Here is a 26775-nt window from a genome sequence, read left to right as displayed (position 1 = left end):
TGAGTCCCAACAGAGATGCCTTCCTTTCATGTATCTGTCATAATGAGGTCATCGTGACTTAATAATACAAGACTATAAAAACACAAGTCCATGTTAAAGGACACTTATAAATAAAAGGACGAGGGAAGGGTTAATCAGACAAGCATTCCAAACATACATTAAATCTTCAACACACTTAAGTGTTTCATTTCAAGACATTATGTCCACATACCTCATGCAAATGCACCTGGTGACAATTTAAAAGTATGTATAGTGTATTAAAACCACACAGTAACTTTCTTTGAAATGGACATTTTATGAAAATGAGTGTTGGAATATGAAAAAAGCCACAGCACTTTTGCACCTCATGAATGTCACAAAAATTAAGATATCTATTTAAATTCCTATTATTGTAGAGTTGTGTTTTTTAACTGTTGATTTTATTACAATGAGAGAAAAATGAGGAATGGAAATATTTAAAAAGAAACTCATAAACATGGCCAAATGTCTAACTTACAGAGAAAACCTAGTTATGTTTCACAACAGAAAGAGTTTACAAAAGAAAGATTATCCCGTATTAGATAAATACATCTTCACAAGAAACTGCTCAGCATTTTATATGGCTTGCCTGGAAAAATGTAATGTTATTTTTTTCGAGCCAGTATTTTTTTTTTTTTTTAAATAGACACATGTATTTTTTTGGCATTTCAACCTTAATTACAGCCAAGTTTAAAATAGCTTGCTAATTCAGCATCGTTATCCCTGCCTACCTCCAAAAAGAAGTATATTTTAAGTATTCAGAAAACAAAACCACATTTTCAAAGAACACTATACACGTGCTAAGTCTTCTTATTACAATCCTATCACACTTTTAAAATTGCTGCCAACTTCTTGCTTTTGTCAGCGGTACCAGTTTCCCACAATAGGCACCACTGGAGAGCCACTTCATTTCAACATTTCTACTGCAACATTTTATGCAGAGTTAACGCAAAACCTCTAAAAATAGTATGAAACACTTAATTCATCTCTGACAAAACAGCACCTCTTCTTTCCACAGCACATCTATAAATCACCTTAAGGCAAAAAGTGCAGAATGCTATCGCATCCTGCTGGAATTACGAGAGGAATTGCAGTAGACAAAATGCAATTACACATTACAAGCAAGGTTAACAACCTCATAACCCTGGAAAATGCATTATAGGAGCTCCAATGATCAAGTTATCGAAATGTATTTAATGTCACGTTCAACAAATGCGCCTCTCACCAAATCCTTCCTACAAATACTTTACCAGGACAGTAATTTCAGAGAAAGGGTGCCACCTACTGAACCACTGACATGAATGACTTGCTGCTGACTTCCACACCTACTCTCCACATCCGCCTACTCAAACACAAAAAAGCCCATTCCTCTTAACGTGGTGACATACACTGCACAGCTCCCAAACGTGAAGGAGCAGCAGCACCTGGATACCTACACACAGAACGTACCATTTTTGAAAGGCAAACTGCACATGCAGTTTGCCCAAACATGTATCTTACAGGTGAAAAGGTAAAGTGACCTTAACTGAACCTCCATCTGATGTTAGAAGTAATTTGTCATCTACTTTACAGTCCCCGTCTCCGTCAGACGCCAGTACCAGATGAATCACAGAGGTGGATAAATCCACCACGATGAACACAAGATAATATATCCTTAGAGGGAAATTTCTTCCCAAATAAACACAGATCAGGCAAATCTCTCTCTTGAGCCATGAGGGGTTAAACCTATATAAGCAGTTGATATTAAAGACATTTAAGTGACAGTATTATTTCATTACCTTAGAAGCTATTTTCAAATTCCGCTAACCATTTTGATTCAATAAACACATGGCAGGAAATTTCACACCCTGACAGCACACCAAGCATCTCTGCAAGATACTGTACTTAAGAAATTAAAACAGGGCAATCTAGGATGCTTTGTGGGGAGGATGAGGTTAAAATCAGACTTCCTAGAGGATTTATTTTTTCTTTTTCTTTTTCAAAGTATTTCTTACTATCAGGAAGCAGGGCAAATAGGCATCTATCCCACAGTAAGCAAGACTCTCCTCTAATTTTGCATAATGCGACAGATAACATTTCAAATACAAATTGGAAATACAAGATTTTAACTCAAATACAATCATCTTGTGTTCATAACAAAAATCAGAAAAATATATCTACTTACAAATCTCTGAATCTAACATGCATAACAGTTTAAGTGGATGCAGCTGCACTAATAATAATAATAATGATGCCATAAACAAGATCTCCCTATTCGTACAGAAGCAAAAAATAAAGGACTATTTTTATACATTTTTAATGTATTTAGAACAATTATCCAAGTGAAGACCTGGATGTTACTTGTTGCACTCAGATTTTCGTTTTTCCTCCTTTATGGAACACACACATAAGAGGAACTGAGGATAATCCTACTTTTTAAAACCAGCATATATACTGCTTTAGAAGATAAGATTAACAGTCCTCCCCTAGGATTAGAAAGGAACAAAAAACCCAAGGTAGAAATGGATCCAGGCTGTAAAAAGCCTCTATTTTTCTTGCCTGTACATATGGAAACATTGCCCTGGCTTGTACTTGTAAATCTACAGTACAGTCTGTAGAGCAGACTGATCTAAGTCAAAGTGATTTAAATAACTGTGAAGATGTAACAAATGACAAACAAAAATGTCTTATAAATAACACATTTGAAATAAATATTAGTAAATATTTGAGCTATTTTACTAAAGAACTGTTATCATTACAAACCAATAGGAAGCATGACATCTTAATTTTTAAATACAAGCTTTTCTTGCTGTCCTTTGCTTGACTCTAAATGAGCTCAGTCGTAAAACTGAACTGAATAAACAGAAGCAAAGAAAGATCCTTTCCTCTGTCCGTAGGAATGGTTACGGTCATCAGAAACTAGTTTATCATCTTGACAACAAAACAGGTTGCAGTTGCTTACACAGAGGCTTCTGCCAATTGTTTACATTTCTTTAAAACTGCAGTGGGAAAGATGACTGGTAAATCCAACTTATTTTATTTGAATAAAAAATTCTGTGTTGTGCAAATTTTAAATAAGTTGCCAGAATTTTAAACAGGTTAGTTTTGCATTACGAAAGGTCAGAAGACTACTTAGGCAGTGAAATTTTGAATGTATTTTTATCCTTTTCTGGAAGTCAATTAATGCAGTATTTCATATAGGAAACTTCACCCGTGAAAGCAGAAGGTCTTGCTATCCTACAGTTTATGCAATACATGGCTGCTTCTGCACAAGCCTGCCAACGTCACAAACACTCTGACCTGAAGAGACCACATCCCTAGCGACAAAAGGTGATTCAATCTTCATGACCTGTTAGATTCACTGTTTCTTTGACAAGAATGTCACAAACGGTGCTTATTCAGTGTCAAATATGACGGAGCGGGTATGTCTATAAGGTGAAGGCAGTGCTGTGCAGCGATACCTTAGCTGACAGCATAGCTTCATCAAGGCAGCACGCTGAAATTTATTGGTATCCCTGAACAAGTGGGACAGCTAGCCCAGGCACAGCTATACCTCAGATGTGTCGGTATTAATATTAGAAGCTGAGCTAATTTACTCTGACACATCCAAAGCACCTCTGTTCATTATACATATGTTGACTTATTTGTCTTACTCTGTTCCAGAAAACTGATTTGCTTTAAAAAAATCATAACAGCTAGGCTCCTTTAAAACAAGACAACAAAACCCAATTTCATTTAGGGCTTGAGGGCACCTTACTCTTCCCATTTCTCTCAGAAATAGTTCCTTCAGGTTCCATGTTAAAGCTCCTATTTTGCACACAGGAGCACAAACAGGATAATACTGAAATCAAAGTCACTCACAACCCAACCTCCTTTGGAAAGCTGAGATTTTTCTTGCAACTTTTCTTGATCACAAGCAAATTTACAATGTGGACCTGACTTCCAAAAAAAGGAAACATGAAATTAAGGTACAGTATTTTTTAGAAACACGGCAAAGCATTAATCACTAATAAATGACTGTTTTACATGGCAGAATGTCTCCTTTTCTTCAAACTATGAAACCCTTATACGTCATTCACAAGGGCACAAATGCAAGTGTAAGGCAACTGGACAGATACTCCCTTCTGACTGGCAGCCAGAATTGCACACCTCATCTGCTGCAAAATACCATAGTCATTTAAGTGAGAATAACATCTTTGTTGCAGTTGAAACTAGAAACCTCTTAAACATTCTCTGATGTGACAGGAGCTCTTCAGTTCAGCCCCAGCATCCCTAAGACACTGCAGTGCCAACAGATACGTATTGGCCATGCTCATAAGTTAATGCAGGTCTCAACTCACAGACAATATTTCCATTCACATTTCTGATTCTTCTTCCATCTTACCATTTACAACCATCACTAGATACTCTGTAAGTGTGCACGGTTAAGTCTGCTGTGACTTTATGAACAGACCCAGATCAAAGTAATTTTGATCTTTCCTTTCTTCAGTGGCTAAAGGCTTGGTAGGTGCAAACAAAAACTTGTAAATCCACTTCCTAGAACAAAACAAAATTGCCAGAAATGACCAGGTAAACACCACTCACATGCTTTTGTAGTGGGTCAAAAGAAAGAAGCACCTTTGAACACTAATTGCAGAGAATCATGCTAAGACAAATGTTGGAAGCTTATTGGAAGTTTCATGAATATACGGGGCACCTGCATAAAACATCAACTAATTAAATCATCTAGACAGAAAAAGTTATTCAAAAGGGTACATTTAATACTTAACAACAAAAACGCAGCAAAAGCCATGCTAACGATATTGCAGCATTTTATAAAGCATGGATGACTTGTGGTTTTCCAAAGCAAATAAGAGAAACACCAATGTTATGAATAAATCCAAGGAACAACCAAAACTGTCACTAAGGAAAATTTTCGCAGATGATAAAGCAATTTCATTCACTATCCAAGACCTTACTTGCTGGTACAGTTGTGGTCTTAGCGCCGAGTTCTCAATCATAGTGTGAACCATGGTGATTAAAGGTTCATTCTCTTTCATCTATTTCAAATCAGGAGGAGCATACAGCAAACATCAGTTTACAGCATGGCTAGATTTGAAAGACGACACTGTAAAATATAGCCTCTACTTTAATTTTTTCTAATAATGCAGTAGATTACATTTTATCCCATGCTTTTTACATATTCCATCATTCAGTAATATCAACATCTGAAAAGTTTAATAATAGCAAATAAACGTAGCAAAAACACATAAATGCTCAAAACCAATCCAATATTTATTGACCAACACTCTCCCTTTTAAAAAAAATAAAAATGCTTAAAATAAGCCCGCCTTTGCACAATATTGAAATGAAAAGCATTACTGGGTTATGCAATAGGAACACTCAAACCTTTATCAGAAAACCTTTAAAATCACAGATATAGTAACTCAATGTACATTAAAAAGATATAAACATTCCCAGACTCTGAATATTGATGTTCAGACTTACGTTCATGTATCGCAAAATGCCTTTATATACTGCACTGATTTATATACTTAGGAACTTTGACTATTTTGGAACCGGTCATACATTTTCAATAACAATTAGTATTTATTGATATGTGTGCAAATGTCGTAACCACATACTTTGATTATTACAGTAAAATTGCATACATTTAGGATTTCAGAAAAGTATGCAACAGAGACAATAGTTTGGGATTTTTGATTTTAAAAAAGAGACTTTCCTGACAGTAAGGGAAAAATTAGGAAAACAGATAGTTTTCCTCTCAAAAAGAAACTGCAAAGTCACTTAATGCACAAGCCCCCTCATATTTTTGCTGGAAACTTCAGGACCTCTTCAGCAATACCTGTTTTCAAGCAGGGTTACACAGGAAGGAAGTGCGTGTATGAATATTTATCATCTTTCACTCTGTCTTTATGTATATATAAGCACTCACCATGAATTCGCATGGCAAGGTTTTGTTTCACAGATTGAAATGCAACAGAAAGCTTGAGTTTTTGATGCCTTGTGGAATTTCTTGCCCCTAATTATTTAGGGGGAAAAAAAAAAATCTAACTTGTATGTTTGGAGAAGTATTTTTTTTTTCTCCTTTTGGGAAAAACATTTTTCTTGTTATAGAGGACCTTTTTGTTGTTGTTGTTGTTTTTTATACATAGTAAAGTCTGATCAGCTAAGTTAATCACCCAATAAAGAGCACCTTATCTTATGAAGGCAAGTTTATGATGCTCTGTTTGTTCAAGGCAGGAAAAAACCCCCAAACAAGCAATCCCTCCCACTTGCGCCATCATCTATAGCGTACATAAACAGAAAACTAGAACTGACACAAGAAGTTGTTCTCCCTTTATGCTAAAATTTTGTCCTGAGAGTGGGTGCACTGGGTGATACCAAAAGATATCTCAATAGTAATATCAACAACAAGGTCCAAAGCCAAGCAATCAAACTACAGCCAACTGAAATATTTGTAAAAGAAAATTTCCTCTGAGGTTGAAAGATTTTATTAGGAGCACACTGGTTTGGATGCACTGTAATTAGGAGGATTTCAACAACTTCAGGCTGTTTGGCTAATTCTTTTTTACAATATTTCAAATTTTACCTTTCTGACTCATAACAGACAACGCTGGAATTGATTTCTGTGGAACTGTTCAAAGATCGTTTTCATCCAGATTAGAAAAGAAGCAAAGTGGATTTACTCAAAAGATGATCTGAAGTAATGTTTTGTCCTCCAGCCAGCTGCAACTTTGATTTATAGGACTTCTTCCAATATTTTACTACCACTGGTGCTTAACCACGCTTTTCTAACACTGTTTGCAAAGGCCAGTTATTTCCAGAAAAGCTCCAGTTCCCTAAGCCCTTATGGAAAAAAGATCAAAACCTAGATAATTGGTAAAGTAATGCCAACCAAGGAGTCTTTGTAACAGTCAAATATAGCAAGCTTTTTTTCCCCTTTAGGAAATAATGTTTGCAAAAAAACCTGACATTTAGCTATTGAGAAGTTCTTGAGGGAGTATGTATGTGTCACAAACCTTCTGCTAACTAAAGCTAGCACACACACAAGGCAATGGGTACTGAAGAACTGGCAAAGTAAACCCGTTATGCAGGACACAATGGCAAGTCCCATGCTCTAAAAGGTGAAGAGGATACCGATTTTGTGTTCTTAAAGTATTATCACGAGGCTACTCCTAAAACGAAGTCGGACACTATTCACATTGAATAAATAGCTCAAGGAAAAATAATTTGCTTGTTCATAACAGAAACAAGCCTTGTTTGTCTCTCCGTCAGAAAAAAAATATTATTTGTGTACAATAAAGAACACCTTTTAGATCCTATGTATAACACTAATAGTGTTATACTCACACAGTCTCTCCAATTAAAGACGTCACAAAACTTGGAATTAAGATTTTTCATAAGCAAACTGAAGTGTGAACTGCCTGATGCCACACAGTGGTAAAACCAAATAAAATCCAGCAGTCTTGCCTTTATCACTTTTTATTTCTAGAAAATAACTCTCCCCAGAAGTGATGCTTCATCTTTGCTTTTATCTATACTGATGCAATATATAAAAGCATTTTCCAGTTGGAAACAATGAAACAAAACCTCCTTGACATAAGATCTATACGAACAGCTACATTATTTATGAGCGAGCATCTGAGTGGGTATTTTGTGTTTTAAACTGTAAAGTCAAGCTATCGACAATTTTTCTCCTTCCTTTTCGTAAATTCTGTTCCCTGTTTGATAACACCCCACGCAGATGGCATTTCAGTATATGCCATTCTGGTGGCAGCCATCAGCTGGAACAGCGGCTCCCTACCAGGTCAGCTGCCCTCACTCATGAGATAAGACCATATGTCATGGGTGACAAAAGACTGAGCTCTGACTGGCAGTTGTATCCATTTCATCTCAAGCTTCCTGAAGGTAAAAGCAGTGGCACTAGGAGGTGACCAAGCTTTTCTCCCACCTTTCCTCTGCTCTTTAATCTTCTGTCCAAAAAAAACCAACCCCAGAAGGAAAAAGCCCTTTTCCTTCCTGCCTTCTTTTTACAGCAATGCTGCCTCCAGCACAGACTTTTTTCACCCTACAGAGCCCCTGTCCTTGAGCCTCCCCTTCTTCCTCTTGGTGGGGGGAAAGGGGAAAAAGCAGCAGCATAAAGAACAACAGTGGTGGCTGGGTCAGCTCACTCTACCTTTTCCAGACAACCTGAAAAATACAAGAGTAGTACCCTGTATGTTGCTAAATAGCACAGAATTTTAGGCTGAAACACAAGATTTCAGATATAATAAAGGATATCTGTCAGCTCTACTCAAATCGCTTTGTACTATTCCAGCCTCCTTTAATTTACTACCTTTTCCTAGAACCACCTTCAGCATCCCGGAGAGAGCGTGGTGAAGAGAACAGAAGCAAAACACCACGACAGTATGGATATTGGCTGTAGGACCTTCATTCCTTTATTTGACAACTTCTTGTTCAAGTTCTGTTTATTTTTATGCACCCTTTGAAAACTGAAAGAAATAAAAATGAAAGTACCAGCAGAAGTATACGGACAACTTAACACCTAAACTATTCACCAAAATAACCTTTTCAAAAACCAGAAAAAACCAAACAAAAAAGACTAAATGAAATTTAGTAGAGCTTCTACTGTGACAAATCAGCCTGGGATATGCTGAGATCAATATGACAATATGTATGGAGAGTTTTACATAGATGGCTTGAGCTCAGTAGAAAATAATTTTTCAGCCAAAGAGAGGTGTTACTATCAACATAAAATTAAGAAGCGTACTCAAAGACTGGTTTGCTGGAATTCTCCGTAGTAACAGAAAGATTCAACTGGGATCTCCTGCCATGGCTTTATTTACAAAGGAGAAAAAAGAACGGTGTCTAGCTTTTATTTGAAAAAAAACCCCACAACTATGTTCCAACTTTTCAATACTATTATTGTAATTGCTGGGTACAAATACATTAAGGAGACTGTTGGCTTGGATTTAGTAATACACAATAAGTGATCCCTTAAAATTTGATAATGCAGAAGACTGAGACTGTATGTGCCCTCATAACATGTCCCACCTTGGCAAACAAATCATCATCATTGCCTAGCGGTTGCTAGCTGTGTCAAAGAACTACTACTTAAAAGGCAAATGAGTCTCTCCTGCCTCTCTATGAACCTTGAGCCAGCAGAGTGGTTCACAACCTCACTTGAAAAAAAGAAGGATGCCTGACAATCATTCGTTTGGCCACAAGACATCAAAGAAATCCTATGGCTGTATATATGTACGTCAGTCTCTTCAATCTTTTTTTCCTCTATCTGTGAACTCCAACAACAACAACAAAAATTCTGAAAGCATAATGTGAAAACGTCAAAAAGCGTAACATAAGAATTTCTAAGCATCTCGAAAGGAAACAGCAGTATGAGAAAATAGCATGACTTAAAAAAGGCTATGGGATATTCTTGAGCCTTGATAAGAAAAGCCACCTCACCAGCAGACAACAATGTACTGGAACAGCATAAAAGTTACTCTCCCTACACATGCATTTTAGTCTGCTTGAAAATTCACCAGTGCAACCTCAGTACCAACTTACAAATTATTATGTACGGTACTGAATTCTTTGTGACCAAAAAGGTGAGACTAGAAGTTAACAGGATTGGAGTTCCACTGCATGCTCTAGGCAAAGCAGGTTTTAACACTATTTTCAGAGATAAATTAGGTATTTCCATTCATAGTTAAAGTACATGGGACATTTAAAATTCAAAGAGGGCAAGTGATTATGCAAGCTGGTTACAGATGTGGATAATGAGGAGCAAAGGCCTCAATTAGACTAAAAGAAACTTTGAATTTTTTTTTTCTTCTTCCCAACATAAAGGAAAAGTGATAATGGACAAAGTAACAAAAAGATATAAATGAGATACCACCCCAAGAAGCAATGGCACTCAAAGCAAAAAGACTCTCAGGGGGATTTATTTTGTACAGGTAGGTGGCAGTATTATATTAAAACAAGGGGGGAAAAAAAAAACCACAACAGAAAAAATTATCAGAAACTGGGACAAGTATTCCAACCTGCTCTTCCATGATTTTGTGATTAAGGTAATATATTTTAAACTTGATCATGATTTCTTACGGTAAGATGTGCAGTGATTTCTTGCATCTGTGGTAGGGGTAATTATGGTACATTTAAAAGATTTAGACACTTCCCCAAATTAATGTTTATCACATCACATTTCTAAATTTTATCTGATGCAAGTAAAAAGAAAATCCTTTTTAGCACTTTGCATGTTATACATGGGCAATTCTCTCCATTTAATCCTGTCTATTATACTGACAAGCTTGGCTAATCAAGCAACAGCATAGTATGTGGTTTTACACATAAGGACAGTTGTCCTTTCTTGGCAATGAATTACACTGATGAAGACAGAATTATTTCCTTATTCCAAAACATTATGAACTGGAAATATTTGAGTTGGATGAAATATTTTGATCTAATTTAGCAAGCAGTTTTTCCCTACTGTTTTGGACTTCCTGCAGCCCCTTAAGACGAGACAGAGATGTTTAGAAATGCATTGCCATCTAACTGAATTGGTCACAATTCACACCTTGTTTCTAAGAGATAATAGGAAAATAAAATCACTGGGTGAATCAAGCACACGTGTGTGTGTGTGTCTGTGCGCATGTGTGGTTTTTAATAACCTACTGAAATCCTATTACAGGAACCTGTAGGACTGTTCTAAGAACAGTTGGTTTAAGTGTAAGGCTGAAAAATTTCATTAGAAGAAAGAATATTAGAAAAAGAAGAAAAGCTGTAGCGATTTTTATATTTTTAACTAAACAGACACCTAGCTGCTTAAATTTTTTCTAAGCACTTATGACTGCCTTTATAAGTGCTAGCAAAAATTTCCCATTTAAAAACTTCTTATGCACAACTTGTACAGAAGTCCCATCTGATCATGCAACAAAGCCATAAAAAGAGGTATGTGATATCACAATTTTTCACTTGGCAATCAATTATGTTAGTGAAGACAGAATTGTACCCTCAACTCCATAAGTTATCAGAAATTGTAAAGAAGGGAAATCTTCTTATATAAATCTTCAAGAAATAACTGAGTAAAAGGAGAACAAGTAATGAGCCATGCTAGGACTTGTTTAAAACATTTTTTCATGTTTGACTTCCCTTTAATTGAATGCCCTGTAGAAACATCTAACTCTTCTTAATTCAGCAAACTAAAATTATCAGAAGTACTAATTTTCTATAAAATACACGTGTGTCATATGCACTTGGACAATATATTATGACTTTGGTTAAAAATGATAAAATGCTACAGTTAGTGTTACTGTAAGAAGGAAACGAAGAATAGAAAAATTAATTGTTCAGTGGCTACTATATTCTGACAAATTTTAAATTGAGGGATTTTTTTCCATTACATGTCAAATTTATATTGATTAAGATATTCTGTGGTACTTAAAAAGGGCATGTATTAAATATCCAACTTCATAAAAAGCCCTGAAAACCCTTCTCCCCAAATATTTCCAGCTTGATAGGAGCAGGCAAAAACCATTACGAAATTTAAACACACAAGAAAATTGCAAATCCCACCTGATGATCCAAATATATGGCATTCCTTTGAAGATGATGTGAAAGAATCTCATTCTAGCAGGCAGCAGTCAGGAGGAAAAAGGGACAGAAGGTGCAGAATGCATGAAAAGAGCTTTAAAAGATGTAAACTAGACAGCAATCTTTGTGTTACACAGAAATATAACGCTGCTTTTATCTCCTTTTTTTTTTTGGTGAACTGTTAACAAGTTTTGATCCCAAAAAAGAAGTGATGAAAGTTTGCCACGAATCAGACTACGAACTATTACATTACATTTTGGTTTTACATATAAAACACAGTGAGGTCATGTAAATGTCTACTATACAGACAACTATAAACCCTTTGATAAATCTGTGTTTTAAACATGTCCTGATTTTCGTACACAGATTACAAATAAGATTGTATCTGATATGAGGCAGTATAAACAATAAATTAATCTCATGATCTACCACTACTAATTTTGTTTATAATACCAACAGGTTAAAACCCTTCAATTTTAAACTTAGCTACAATATATTTTAAAATATTCCTATGTAATTTTGACTCACGTAATATCAAAAAGCTATGAGTAAAGCCTCAAAGGGTTAATAGCAGAACATCACGCACACAAAGAACCAATGTTACTCTATTCTACTCCCATAGTAGTCAGAGAATTGTGCACTAATGGTACAATGTAAAATTTGATTAATGAATGACTATAAGTTAGTGAGAATGGTACATGACACACATTGCTTTATAGCTGACCTTTGGGCTGCTGGCCTCAAGTTTTAGTTGCATGAGCTGTGCTAGTGTGTGTTCCCGGATACTACTCAGTTCAGCTTGCTGCCGTCTCAGCTTTATTAGCAGCAGCGTGAGCTCCTCTGGCTGCAGGAGTGCAGTGTAAGAAGCCAAAGAGTAGAAAAAAGGTTAATTGGTATCCTGAACAACACTTAATTAAAATAAGGGTTCTTAGTATCTTTCTTACAAAAACTTTCTATAGTGATACAACAAAAGATACACCATTTTTCCCAAATTGACCACTTTCAAATATGTAATGAAGGGTTAAGTTTTAACTACTCAAACAGCTATAATATTGTAACATTCTGTACAAAGGACAAAAAAAAAAAAAAGTAAGGATATTGCAGGAGAAAGTCTACAGCCCCCAAACTTTTTCTGAAATGCCTATCAAATTGATGATATTGACTGAAGTGAAGGGGGAGATAATTCCAGCCCTCAGGATATCATTATCTGGACATGGATAGCCATTTCAGCTTGGTGAAAGAATCAAAAAAATTCCCTCAAGAAAATTTAGTTTCTAAAATAATTCTTCAAAAGCACACAGAGTGGTTTTTTGGGTTCAAAAGCACACAAAATTCAGAGTAAATGAAAACACCATGATAACTGAACTACATCAGAAACAATCATCTTGCACAAAATAAAACTGCACAAGCATGACAAAAATAATCTTCTGTCCCACCTTCCACAGGTCTGAGGCTACCAGTTAATTTATTGCTTTACTTTTATAGGTGTACAATACAGCCTTAGGAAGGGATGAAGAACAATATTTAAAACCCAAGATTATATATAATGGAAGTACAGTCACACTCAAACGAGTATTTGTCAGGTAATTCCACACAGATCAATTTGGGTCAGTTTGGGAAATTCTACCTAAACCATTCCTGGGAACCACTTCTATTAGCAATACTTCAAAGAAAACAAAATACTTAACATGACAAGTATTTTTGTTATGTTCCTGTTTGCTTCTGTTTCTTACACTTCTCCAGAAGTCAATCTTATAAGAGGTTAAATATTCATCCAGCATTTCAATTTTCTCACAAGTTCTGAGTTAAAAAAACCCCCAAACTCAAACACAGAAAACCCCTAAACCCCTGCTTGCTCTCTCCCACAGTCATAGAATGTCCCCAAAGCAAAGTAGTAAAGAAAAAAAGCTCCAGAGAACCAAATATGAAATTACTGAAAAACAAATACCCATTTCTTAGAATAAAGAAGAAAAATCCCTGAGAATAAGCATGGCACTGGCACCGTTGTGAGCTCGTACCAAAGTAGCCCACGAGAGGGAGCAAGGGATTTCCACACAGCTTCAGTTGTCAAAACCATTTGCTTTGAGGGAAAAACACCACCAAAGCCAAATTGTCTAATGGCCAATCTTCCTCTTATAGTACTCTTTCAATACCTGGATTTAAAATACTTAATTTCAGAAAGTAAGAGTAAGAATCTAGACTGCTATACAAGACATTTTCAAGTTCTCTCCAGAAATCAGTAACAATGCTTTCAGTCTGAAAATTAACATCATTTCACAGCACAAGAAAACGTATTTTTAGAAATGAGAGAATTGAAAGTAGCATCTTCAAACAAAAGGCACAGTGAATCACTTTTTCAAGATCAAAACTTTTCTTGGGATGTTCTGCAAAGCCTAATTTTAGTGCATTAGGAATAAAATAATTAAAGGTACTCAAATCCAATGTTTGCAAACTTTTTTTCCATAGAGGAGCCCATCAAACAGCAATTCCTACTCCTCTCTACACATTCATAAGGCTTCAAACATTTTTGCTGCTTTTGATACAGCTCTCAGGACTCTTGCAACAACTGCAACACAGAATTTTGTTTAAAGAGCTACCTACAGGTTTCCTCCTCTGGCCCCTGCAACGATTGTGCTGTGGGCAGAACTTCTGGTTTCTACAGGCAGAAGCTTGGATCTCCTTGCCCCCTACCCCACTCATCGGCCCAGCTCCAGCAGCAGAGCCCAGGAGAGCTGATGGGGCCATGAACCCAAAGAAACGTCTAGACAAGGCGCAGAGAGAAGGCGCCAGCTGCCACAAGCCAACCCCTAAGTTGCTGAAGGTGCCAGGGATTCAGGCTGGGAAGTGCAAGAAACAGGGGTGAAGGCAGTGGAAGGATTGACCGGGGAGCTGTTGCCCACAGTATGATTCAAAATCTGTGTTCTCCATTCGTAACTGTCTCAAACAGTAATTTCAGGCGGACAGAGAAAGATTATGGAAAGGTGACAAAAACTCGTAAATAAATGTAGTAAATTTAGGACAATTTCTTGGCTTTTGGCTAACAGTCATGTTTCAATTAGGAAGGTGGACAGTATTCCCCAATATTACTTTGATGAAATACCTTCAATGAGAGTTTCAATTCTATCACAGAAAAATGGGAGATGTCAGAAAGAACACCATTTTACCAAATGCAGTTTTAGTATCTTTAAGCTTTCCAAAAAAGGTAAACATTATGTCTAGGATTTTCTAAATACTTAATGGAGAAATAAGTGTTCTGTGATTTATTCTACCCTCTCCCACAAATTTCTGTAATGTATCAAAGATGATTAAAAAAAATAAATCTGTATTTCTCAAAGAAAATCTGGAGTCAGTGGCTACACAATATTCTCAGAATTCAATGTAACCACAGAGTGCTACTTTATTTGCTTTAAAAATCCCTAATAATTAAAATAAAGGCTACAATAAATGCAAGCTTTGAATAGAATAAAACTGTTCATACTTAAAGAATTATTCTTCAGAAAAAACTCATGTACCAAATAAAAATCCAACTCACTGTTTTGCCTTGGAGGCTCTGAGGAGTAACAGGCTGTAAACTCAGACCTGCTGGCATTGACCTTCTGTCGGGCACAAAGACATGCTGTACAAAAACAAAATAGCACAGTATGATCCATTGTTATCTAAAGACTCAACAACTATAAAATGTTAAAGAAAAAGTCACGCCAACTTCATGCTCATGTCAAATTTTCTATGATTTGTGCCAGCCTTAGCCAGTCATGCTCCCTGCTGATCTACCATCTAGGACACTCAAGTAGCCAACCTCTAACTTCTAGACATAACCCAGCTTTCATCGTTCAATTAACAGTCCTCCCTCGCAGCTGTTGCCCTAATCATAGCCCATGTAAACAGCAACAATTTTAGTTTTTCACCCATCGCTGAAAGCTGTTTAAAAACCTAAGAGCTCTGTATAGATGGAGTTTAAATCTTAAATTGATTTCAGATTACGCATCTCTTAAAAACAGGTTTGTGTTTCTAAGTTAATGGAAAAAGCTAGTTGTGTAACTAAAAAACCACAAACCAAATAGCATGAAAAACTGAAGGTAAATAAGAATCTTGTCTAAAAGATGCTAAATATGAAATTAAATACTAGCATAAAATGTTCCACAAGGAAAAAAATATGAGAAAGCAAAACATGGTGGAAAGGACAAGTAAGCACATGCTCTGCAGCACTGACCCTAGCGGCATTTCCCTGATTTGTGAGCAGCACTGATTACTGTATTTCCAGTGCAGCTGAGACAAAGGATGTCAAAACAAAATGATTCCTTTGTTGATAAGCACCTAAGAACTTTCAAAAAAGAAGACTTAGTAAACAACTGTAAGATGTTTAAACTGCTTTAAGATGCAGTTAAGATTTTTTTTCCTGCATCAAGAGACATAAAGACACCTGAGATAAAGATTTAGCAAAAAGTTTCAGGAGCATTTTAGAAAAACTCTAGTTTCACATTCAACTTAAAGATTTTTTTTTTTTAAATGTAATGTCCAAACTATTAAAAAATTAGGCATACCACAAGCATGATGGATATAGCAGAGCCACATACGGCACCCAGGTAATTGTGTGTCTCACTCATTGATGAGGACAACCAAAGTTACGCTAGTCAGGCACTAAGGTTGCGTGCAAATAGACTGTGATCTTCTCTAGTGATCTCCCTAATAACTCAAAGGTATAAAAAAAAAAAATTACTACACTCTGTTTTCTGCTGGAACTCAAGGCAGCCAAACTTGTGGCTGAAGAACAGAAAACAGCATGTGGAAGGAAATCGGGGATTTTCAATCCCCTTAGAGTTCCAGCTAAAAAAGCTAGAAGGGAGAAAGATGGCTGTACATACAACCAATGACTCTGAATAATTTGCCTATTGACTCCTTTTCTTTCCTTTAGAGAAACCTAATACCATGGACAGAAATATTCACCTAGTGGATTAGAAAAATACCTTTTTACAATCTTTAGGTTTTTATATGCTTTTTAAAATCAAATCTTTCTCCATGAAAACTTGATGTAATTTCATCTTCATTATAATAAAATATACTACAGTGCAAGGTGAGTTTTACAGTAACGGTATGCTTCTACTAAAAATCCTTGTAAATGAGATTTTTAACTATTAAAGTATTTTACCTTGGTATGATGTGTCCTGTGTCTGCGATCAATAGTTACATCTCCCCTTTGCACTGGTGAAGACACTTCCGATCTGTAAGTCCGCTGTGGGGAATATCCTTGGAAACCAGCAATTGAACCATGAGAAGGTGAGGTGGGAATTGAATGCATCGTCTGATCAGAAATGTTAATCATAGTTTTTGGGCTACTTAAAGTACTGTGTCTAGTAAGAGTCGTTTGCTTATTGTAAAACTGACGTTGCTGCCATTCATAGAGCTGCCACATTGTGTCATCCCGCATCGACCTCCGTTTTTCTTCGGCTGTTACAGGTCCTATGGCTCTATCGTAAGCCGATGGCGTTACGCTGCAGAGGCTCTCTGGCCGTGCTTTGCTGTTTCTTGGCAGTGTTCTGTAGCCTTCCGGGTACCGAGGTAGACCTTGAGGTCGATGGCTTGGCATGTTTCTTGGTAATGTCTGATAGGAGATTATGCTGAAACACAAATTTTCTTTTTATTAGTGGACAGCATTAATATTATGGCAATATAAAGTTTTTTAATATTGGTCAGGTTTATCTAGCTAACTTTTTTTTTTTAATACTACAAGTGCCATTTTAAAAACACGCAAGAAAATCAAGACAATTAAAGATCAACTATACTGACTGAATGCACCATAGCAACTGAAAAGGGATCCTATCCCTCATTAGCTGCTTGATTATATAATCTACAGTTCATTTTTTTACCAGTTAACAGTCTAGTACTGTCAGGTTTAGATCAGATCTTGTAACTTGTCTATACACTGGATAGGTCAAAGTTTTGAAAGCTTTGAAGTTCTATACTGTTTCCATATGAGCCCATTTTAAATGTTCTCTTTTTCAAAAGTGAAAAAATCTCCTGTTGTTTCCCCAAAAAAATCTCAAGCAATTACTATGGACATAAAAAAAATACGATTTAACAGCAGACCAAGGAAAAACAGCAAGAATTGTCTAATGAAGTTGTATTTTGCAATTGTCAATGACAAGCCATTCTGTATCAGCTATTCAAGCGAAACAAACAGCAAAATATTTCTTTGTTTGATAATAATATTTTATTGCTTTTCAACTCGGATATGAATTCAAAGGCTTATTCTTTAATTTGTTGCCACATTAAAATTCTAGAGTGCTACAGTCATTTAGCAACTTTCAGCATTAGTTGAAATGCAAAATTTTCCATATGGAGTATTGATGCATGCCTAAGTATGACAAAGCATTTCTTGTTTTTTTCAGAGGACAAAAGCTAGGTCATAAACATTGATTCATTCAACCCTCATCTAAAATTCAGATGAGCACCTCTTAAAGCCTTTTGCTACTGATCACATCCATGATAGATGCTTGCCCAGAGACAACAGAACTGATCTCAAATTGGACATGATTCAGCCATCAGAGGGCAGCAGCTTCTTCTAGCTACACCTCAGACTAATTGAAACTAAAATCCCTGCCATCAAGAGCAACCAGAATCTGAAGATGGTTTTGAATGACTTCAGTGCCACAAAAAAGTTAAAGAAATGATGTAGGGCAAATGGCAAGGTAAGCCAGTACTGTGCATGTTAGATCCTTATGGAATAACTATCAAGGAAATTGATGATGGTAAAACCTATTTTTCACTGTAAAAAAGTTAAGCTGAGTATTTATGATCACCTGTAACATTTTGGATATGAAAACTGCTATAATGAGCTTTACATACAAAATCTGTTACAGTTTCTGAAGCTTTCCAAGAATTAGTGAAGTATTATCCCCATTTTGCAGATTGGAGAGCTTTACATTCTTGCAAAAAAATTATAAAAAAGGAAGATGGATTCTAAATCCTATTCTTTTGCTGCAAAACCTGCTTAAATACCTCTAAATTTCTTCACGTAACATACCATTAATGATAAGGGCTTTTCTCCATCTCCATATTTAAAAAACAAACAACCAAGACACTTTTGGGTTCAATTTCTAAGTTCAAAACATTATTTTAGCTATTCACAAACAGGTATGGTGAAGGCTGATATTTTCATTAAGGTATCCGGTAGCTAGATACACCTCACTCACTGAAGATCCTCTCCCCATTTCATTACTTAAATGGGTAGTGTATCCTGTTGGCTCCTTTAAATATCCCAGACAACTTGCAGACAAGCTGTCTGAAGTTCTTACTATGTAAAGATAGCAATTTAAAGTCTACATGCAATTACTTATATTCTGGAATATCCATTTTCTACTGGTAAACCATGAAAACCGCCTCAATATTAAGCTTTGTTTTACATCATTGGTGAATCTGTTTTGATTTTATCAAATGTCCTGTTGATACTTGCAAAAACGTCATTCTAGTCAAATCCAAACCAACCCAACTCTAGACAGTAGTGCAGCATATACAGCTGCCTTGCACACAAGGGGAAACTGTGGCAGCCAGTCAAGCAGACATACACACTGTGAGGCTGCAAAATATTTCTGCAACTGTCATGATAAATAGCTCCCTACAGAAGTTCCCATATAAAAAAAAAAAGGCTCCCACAGGAATTTATAGACTCTGTGTAGAGACCCTTAGAGGTTGTCTCTAGGACTACTGTTGGGTAGCAATAACGGTTCTGGTGTCCAAGTGTTCTGGACTATTTGGGAAAGTGACTTTGCTCCTAAAGCTTTAGGGGCTCAGTTCTGCAATGTTATGAATACCCTCAGATTGAAAACTCAAATTAGTCCTTCTTCCTAAAGAATGCAAATACCAGCTGGCCCACAATACAGAACTACGTACAAATCAAGCAAAGGATGGCAGAGTGAACACTGAAAACCAGTGCTGCAGAGCAGGCATTTATTACTTAGGGCGACGCTTATACAGGCAAGGTGGGGAGACAGAAGTTCACATCCTGGATTAGCAGCATGTGCTGGTTTTGGCTGGGATAGAGTTAATTTTCCTCACAGTAGCTAGTAAGGTGCTATGGTTTGGATTTGTGCTGGAAACAGCATTTTGATAACATAGGGTTGTTTTTGTTAGAGAGAGATGTTTTTGTTACCGCTGAGCGGTGCTTACAGAGAGCCAAGGCCTTTTCTGCTTTATCTCAAACCCACGAGTATTCTCACTTTTACCCTTCCAATCTCTCCCCCATTCCACCATGGAGGGAGTGAGCAAATGGCTGCGTGGTGCTTAACTGCCGGCTGGGGTTAAACCATGACAGTCCTTTTTGGCACCCAGTGTGGGTGCCAAGATAACGACAGATTTGATTAGAATGTGCTAGATCGAACTTAGAGCTGTTATTGCTGTTTAGCTATTAATTGGCAGGCTCCTGTGCTTGTCATGGGGCTTGCTTGCCTTACTGTATAGTACAGTCTTGTGGTCATCAGTGGCTGCCTTTTGCTTTCACTGCTTGCTGTAGTGCTGTACTGTTTATCATCTCACTGTGCTGTGCCTGGGAACATTCTGGTAACAGCGATGGTACTGCTGTACTGGACAGGCCGGAACTCAAGTGCGAACTCAAATCGAAGGGACTGTGACCTGTGGATGAGTCCACGTGGGAGCAGGACACCCCAAAGCGTCGGTGGCCGTGAACAAGTCCACACTGGAGCAGGCATATCTCAAAGCGTCTGTGGCCATGACTACATCTGTGCCACAGCAGGTATGCCTCTGAAGGGATTGTGGCCCAATGATAAGTCCATGCTGCAGCAGGTACACCCTGAAGCATCAGTAGCTGTGCATGAGGTCATGCTGGAGCACCTCAAACTTCTGAAGGGACTGTTGCTGTTGGCAAGGCTGTGCTGGAGCAGTTACACCTCTGAAGGCATTGTGGTCCATGGACAAGGCCATGCTGGAACAGGTGCACCTCGAAGCAACCGTGGCTGTGGATAAGTCTATGTCGCAGCAGATGTACCCCTGGAGAGACTGTGGCTCATAGATAAGGCTCCACTTGGAGCAGACACACCCCTAAGGGACTGCAGTCTGTGGATAAGTCCAAGCCAGAGTAGGGACAAGGGGAAGAGTTCATTGCAGCTGGGGGAAGGAGAAGGAAGGGGAACACACGACACATTTGGAGTGATGGCATTTGTGTTCCCAAGTAACTGTTACGTGTGATGGAGCCCTGCTTTCCTGGAGAAGGCTGAACACCTGCCTGCCCATGGGAAGTGGTGAAGGAATTCCTTGTTTCGCTTTGCTTGTGTGCGCAGCTTGTGCTTTACCTATTAAACTGTCTTTATCTCAAACCGTGAGTTTTCTCACTTTTACCCTTCCGATTCTCTCCTCTGTTCTGCCATGGCAGTGAGCAAGCCGCTGCATGGGGCTTAGCTGCTGGCAGGGGTCAAACCACAACACAGCAAAGAACCTCACTTAGTACCGTGCAACCCCTCTGTATTTTTTCGCATTTGACAAAGACTGCTCAAGTGAACCACTTTTGGTGAAAACATTTACTCGTAACTGACTTGTGCAAAATTAATTCAATAAAATGATACTGAAGTGGAATGGTTTTAAATTTTATTGAAAAACATTTATTTTTGGTTTGAAAAAAAGTTTGTCTTCCTCAAGTCATCAGTTATCTTTATTCATGTGGTTCTTGCCAAACTGTATGTCTAGATCCATGGAAAGGGCAGATAACAGCTTTAAGAATTAAAAACTACATTGCTGTCATTCTCCTTAATTTCTCAGGCAAACTGTCAGCCTGTTCCTCTAAATAATTAATAATTTTACAGTGAACCCTCTTCATTGCATATTGAGGACAGCTAACAGCTCCTATTTTATGTACAGTTATTTAATTGAACTTGTTTGTTAACATATTAGTATTCTTAAAGTCCTAATTTTTTTCAGTCTGACATACCAGAGATACTCAGTTTGGTCCTCCATGATTTCTCTAACACATTAGAGAGACCGATGCAATGGAAAGCATCTTTATTAAAAGTCAGCAACTTTTCCCCATTAAGTGAAGACTATTTTTCTCAAAAATTAAAGTTATGAGTTGAACAGGTCTTACTACAAACAGTCTTATTAGCCTCTCACCTCAGCCTTAAGCTTTAAGTTAAACTGGAGTTTCTTTCTACTCTCATTCACCAATTTCAGTTCTGCTTAAATTTTTGTCTCCAGCCAGAAAACTAGCAATCTAAACAAAAATCAAATTTAAATGAAATCACATTCTAAAGATATCTCTATACATTAGAAATTCCACACAAAGCAAAGACGATAGCTCAAGGCCAATTTTTTTTCAGTTTGCTGCTTTTATGTAGAACTGCATTTGAAAGCATACCCTTTGTGCTATCAATGCCACCCTTATTTAAGCAACAAGTGTTCTCTATAGACAAGAATAAAATATTGTTAATTAGTAACGTATTGTTTACAGTTCTTCCCTGTATTTGATTCCCACAATGAAATCAGTTTTAGGGTTTTTATACTTGTTTGCAATTGCAAAATGGCACAGCTATTCAAATTTCTACTGTTTGGTTGCAAGTTTTACAGTCCAATTAAAAAAAAAATCTAATTGCATTGAAGAACCTTCTCAGTTCTCATTACGCAAGCATGCATAATAAACTAAATTTCGGAGTGTGCAAGTCGCTGTCTGTACTGCAAGTTCAAACTTGATCAAACTGCTTACGTTGAGTATTTCACGAAACATCACATTAACAATTCCTAATAATATTTAATGCGGGACTAAAGGCAATGAGGAAATCTTCAACCAATTTTGGCAAGTGTAAGTCAAACTAATGCAAATTTTTCAAGTTTTTGCAAAAACTTAAAAGCTCCGCAACCCCCATATTTCACAATTTGCAGAAAACACATTTTCTGAACTTGGTTCTATCTTAAGCTGTACTCTGGCATCCATCTATACACAAACTCCCTAATTTACAGGTCTTCAAAATACGTCCTGTGATAGCATCTCCATACTTCCTATCTAATGTAATATCAAAAAATTTTATATTTTACTGCTGGAGCTGCTTGTCTGTAAGCCAGCCTGGAAGCAATGTCCCTACACTTCTGTCAGACAGAGAAATTGCTATCGGCACAAGATTCAATATTGTCAATCATTCACACATAATTTTAAAGCTTCATAAATAAGCACTGGAACTCAATATTAGAACTGGGAGATGTTTAATTTCATGAGAAGAGAAGCTTTAAGCATCACGTTACTTAGATTTCAAGGACTTACTCTTAGGTAAAGCTCCTCTCTCTCTCTCCAATTAAAGCTTGTTTAAAGTTTAAAAGCTCCCTGGAAGATTTTTGAATAATTTTTAAAAAATATTATTAGAAGAATTTGTGAACAAGAATGCAGAAGACAGGGCAATTTCAAGAACAGATTTTAAGAGGAAAAAGAATTATGATTGATGATACCTTCTCTCTGTGAGGATAAATAAACAAATATTTAACAGCCCAAAAGGGTTTCTGGCCATTTTTATTAAGTTATTGATATAGTTTCCTTAATAATCAAATGTTAATAAAACAGAAGCTTTAATAAATCTGTTCTGAACAATCATCCAGGCACTTCTTACAGAGAACAATGAATTATATAGGTATGTAATATAGACCAAAACCTAAAGAATCTACCAAGATACAAGTCTAAGTATTATTTGCGGGAAAGCCTAGGAAAAAAAAATAAGAATTATTACATAGTACTTACCCTCTTGTTTCCTCTTCTTGTCCTTTTCCTCTTTGTATTTTAATCCATTGTTCCAACTGCAGCATTGAATTAGTTCTCTGCATAACTCGTTCAGACTCCATATGTGACTGCACCGCATTGTGCTGACCTCCATCTCCAGCGTCTGCCAGGACAACACCAACAGCTTTATTCTCTGACCCATTTAAATGAACTGGTCTGAAGTGTCCAGCCTGAATTGTGGTTATGGGTAAAGTCCTGTATTCAGACCCCAAAGGATTTAACTTTACACTGTTAATTTTCGTTAATGGTTTATCTTGCCCAACTTTCTGGAATCCATATTTTTCGGCTTCCAAAGCTTTCTTCTCTTCATTTTTGTTCACTTCTTTATTTCTCTGGTTATTTTGTGCCTCTGGCTTAATTAGCACCCGATGGTTTGAAATATTATTTGCCTCTCGAGGTGATGTATTTTCAGTGGTTAACTTCTCTACTCTGGAAAGGAATATATGACAAACTATATCAACAAAACATTAATTTTAAAATAATAATAATAATAAAAAAGAAAAGCGAATATATATTGGTGTTTATCTGGGCTATTTCAGTGAATCCTTGTCCAGATATTTTAAACCATTATCTTGCCTTTGAGTGAGAAATCCAGGACATACTTTCACAATAATCAAGGACAGGGGGTTTTGTTGTTGTTGTTGTTTTGGGTTTTTTTTGGTGGGGTTTTTTGTTTGTTTTTAAGGTGGTGGTGTTTTGGTTTCTTTTTTGCTTCTTTGGTTTTGGGTTTTTTGTTGGAGAGTGAGTGTTTTTTCTTCCACGCTTCTCTTTCTTTGCTATTTTAAAAGCATTTACAACATGGGGTAAATTTTTTAAGCCACCGTCCAATTAACCCTCCAGGAAAAAAAAAAAAAAAACAAACAACAACAACCAAACAAAAACGTGCGCAAGAGGAAATAAAGCCAGAGTCTGAAAAAGTGGATGTTAAGTTCCTGGAGGGCTGGACACTCAAACAGTAAAAATATTCAGTGGCTCTCCAAAAGCTACAGCTTCCAGATGTCAACAGCCCGAAATTCAGATGATTTTTTAAGCCATGTTTAGAAATGGTAGCAGATTACATTGTTGACCAGCTTGTGATTCACAATACTGCTGAATTTAACATATAATGAGCTCCTTTAAAGAAAGCAAACAACTTTTCATGGTCACTGGCATCAATTAGGTTTCTCTGGTATGTTATCACTTTAGCTGGCATATGTCTTGTGGAAAATAACTGTGGCTTCCCTAATTTTAAGGGGGAAAATAGCTGCTGACTTAGGGAACTGTACCACAAGAATAATGATATTTTTAGAACAGTTACTGCTTTACAGTACTTACACAAGTACTCGATGTATGCATTTCATTAGCTATCTTAATTTTAAAATTTCAAAATGTCAAGAAGCTGTATTTTTTTTTTTCATACTGGGACATGAACTGAACATACAGCTTAGTACCATTTTTTTTTCCAGTTTACTAGGAAAAAAAACCCCAAATCCTTAAGATGTTTTGATCAACATTTTTTGGTACAGGAGGAAAGAGGAGGAAGAGAGATAATTCTTTAAGATTACATCTCTGTATAAAACCAAACCAAGAACCAAACTTTATTTAAAGATGATGTCAAATTAACCTTCAACGCACCTTTAACCTTTGCATGTGCATTATTCATCTTTGTACCTGTGTCCAGTTCAAGTGCCTGTGTGTAAAAAGGCCATCACACACACAACTGATCAAGAGCACAAGTATGACCGTTCCTCTGAAAAATACTCTAATTCCAAGTAGACTAACTGCATACATAGTTGTAAGCATTTTTGCCTATCCCATCTTGAACAAGAGGTTTAGGGTCCAACAAGTCTACACTTCCCCAACAGATTATTTAAGCCATGAATTCCCAATAGGCCAACAACTATTGGGGACAGAACCCCAGCAAATATATAAAGGACTGAAAACTGTAAGGTCCTTATAAAATACTACCTTCTGTTAATAATAACAGACACTTAATTTTAAATGCAATTCTCATTACCACTCTACTCTTGCTATGAGTTCTCCATGATGTGAAAGGAATCAAGAGACTCCTGCCTTGACAAGTACACCATTTCAAACTTATGTCAGAAAAAGCAAGACATTAATGTCCTCTGCATACTGTGTGTGAGTTCGGATGAAATGCTCGTGCACTTTGCATGTTAACAAGGGGTGTAATTTTTTTTTTTTGCCCATGCTTCTTCCCGACATAGTTGTGATGATCCCAATCTCTGCTTGATACTTCATAATGTTATAAAAGTCCTCCATAATTCATTGATATTAATATAAGTAGCTCAGAATAGTCCTTTGCTTTCAGTGATTATTCCTGAGCTGCCGACGTGAAAGCATACACACACCCCAAATGTATTGCAAATGAAAACATTCATATCAGTGACCTAACACGAATATCTCTTAGTGTTTAAAAATAGTGCTGATGCATATAGCCTGTTTTTTTCTCATACATCACTATTAAATGCAGAGGTTAGATACATCTCATGTTTTCTGCTAGCAGAAAGAAAGTATTAGTTCAGCCAACTGTAACTGTTAGAGGAAAAAAAATCTGTAAGTAGAACCAGTTTTTATGTAGACTTTTGCGGGGGAGGACACTTGGTGGAACTGCTATACCTACATCATGTTTTCTATAATTTCCAAGTATCAGCAAAGAAATGCTATGCTAATCTCCTACTGCAATTTAAAAGTGAGGTGTTTTCTTTTTATTTCCGCCCCCCAAGACTTTAAACTGTTCCAATACCACACATTTCTGCCTAGGTTCCTTCTCAAGGTTATGGAAAAACACCTGGACCAACCTCCTCCCTCCCACCTCAAAACTATACTAACCAGTGTTCTGCCACAAAATAAAGGAATTCCCCAAACAGAAAAGTGAATGAAAGACTCCATTTCCCACAATTATCAAGTCAAAAAAGGGTGTTAAAATTTCAGTTTTCAGCCAGTGCTCAAGAATTTACAAATAAATGCAAGGACTACTTGCAAATAATCCTAAACACGGGCATTAATATATGCAACATGCCTTAAGAGTATCATCTAGCCCCTGATACAGCACTTTATATCAATCTTCCTCAAGGTGCTTTACAGCAGAGAAGCAGTTGCCATTTTACAGATGGAAAATCTGTGGTGCAGAGGAATAATGACATCTCTAAGGACGTTCATCAGATACGTGGCAAAGTCAAGACGTGGCACAGTGTTCGACTCACACTATCATGCTACTTTCCACTGTAGATCTTAATTAAAAAAACAAACCCTAAAATCACAGAATTGTTTTTCCATGCAGGCTCTACGCTTTATCACTTGTTATTATGGTTATACACACCAGAGCCCAGTGTTTATATTTGACACTCTTTGCGATGGCATAGAGGCTGAATGACTGACAGTCAAATAGACTTCTGGGCCCTCCTTTAACTTTGTGCATC

General features: G+C 36.8%; 1 protein-coding gene across 18 annotated transcripts in view; it reads right to left on the bottom strand.

Moving 5' to 3' along the window:
* PLEKHA5 (pleckstrin homology domain containing A5) overlaps window positions 1-26775 on the bottom strand; it is a 175191-nt gene that overhangs the window by 23275 nt on the left and 125141 nt on the right. For 6 of the 18 annotated variants that reach the window (XM_075757763.1, XM_075757754.1, XM_075757781.1 and 3 more), the window contains exons 10-15: window positions 23315-23782; window positions 16739-17207; window positions 15125-15208; window positions 12317-12436; window positions 11575-11628; window positions 4956-5036 (exon numbers count right to left, since the gene is read on the bottom strand). In XM_075757763.1, the coding sequence (XP_075613878.1) occupies window positions 4956-5036; window positions 11575-11628; window positions 12317-12436; window positions 15125-15208; window positions 16739-17207; window positions 23315-23782 (1276 nt within the window). Of the gene's footprint in view, window positions 1-4955; window positions 5037-5059; window positions 5105-11574; window positions 11629-12316; window positions 12437-15124; window positions 15209-16738; window positions 17208-23314; window positions 23783-26775 lie in introns of those variants that run through there. The other 12 variants (XM_075757896.1, XM_075757788.1, XM_075757873.1 and 9 more) reach the window with 4 other exon arrangements.

The sequence above is a fragment of the Balearica regulorum genome, chromosome 1 (genome assembly GCF_011004875.1).
Source record: "Balearica regulorum gibbericeps isolate bBalReg1 chromosome 1, bBalReg1.pri, whole genome shotgun sequence".
Classification (NCBI taxonomy): Eukaryota; Metazoa; Chordata; class Aves; order Gruiformes; family Gruidae; genus Balearica; species Balearica regulorum.
Note: the sequence above shows the minus strand (reverse complement) of the source record. Positions and strands in the feature narration are given on the sequence as shown.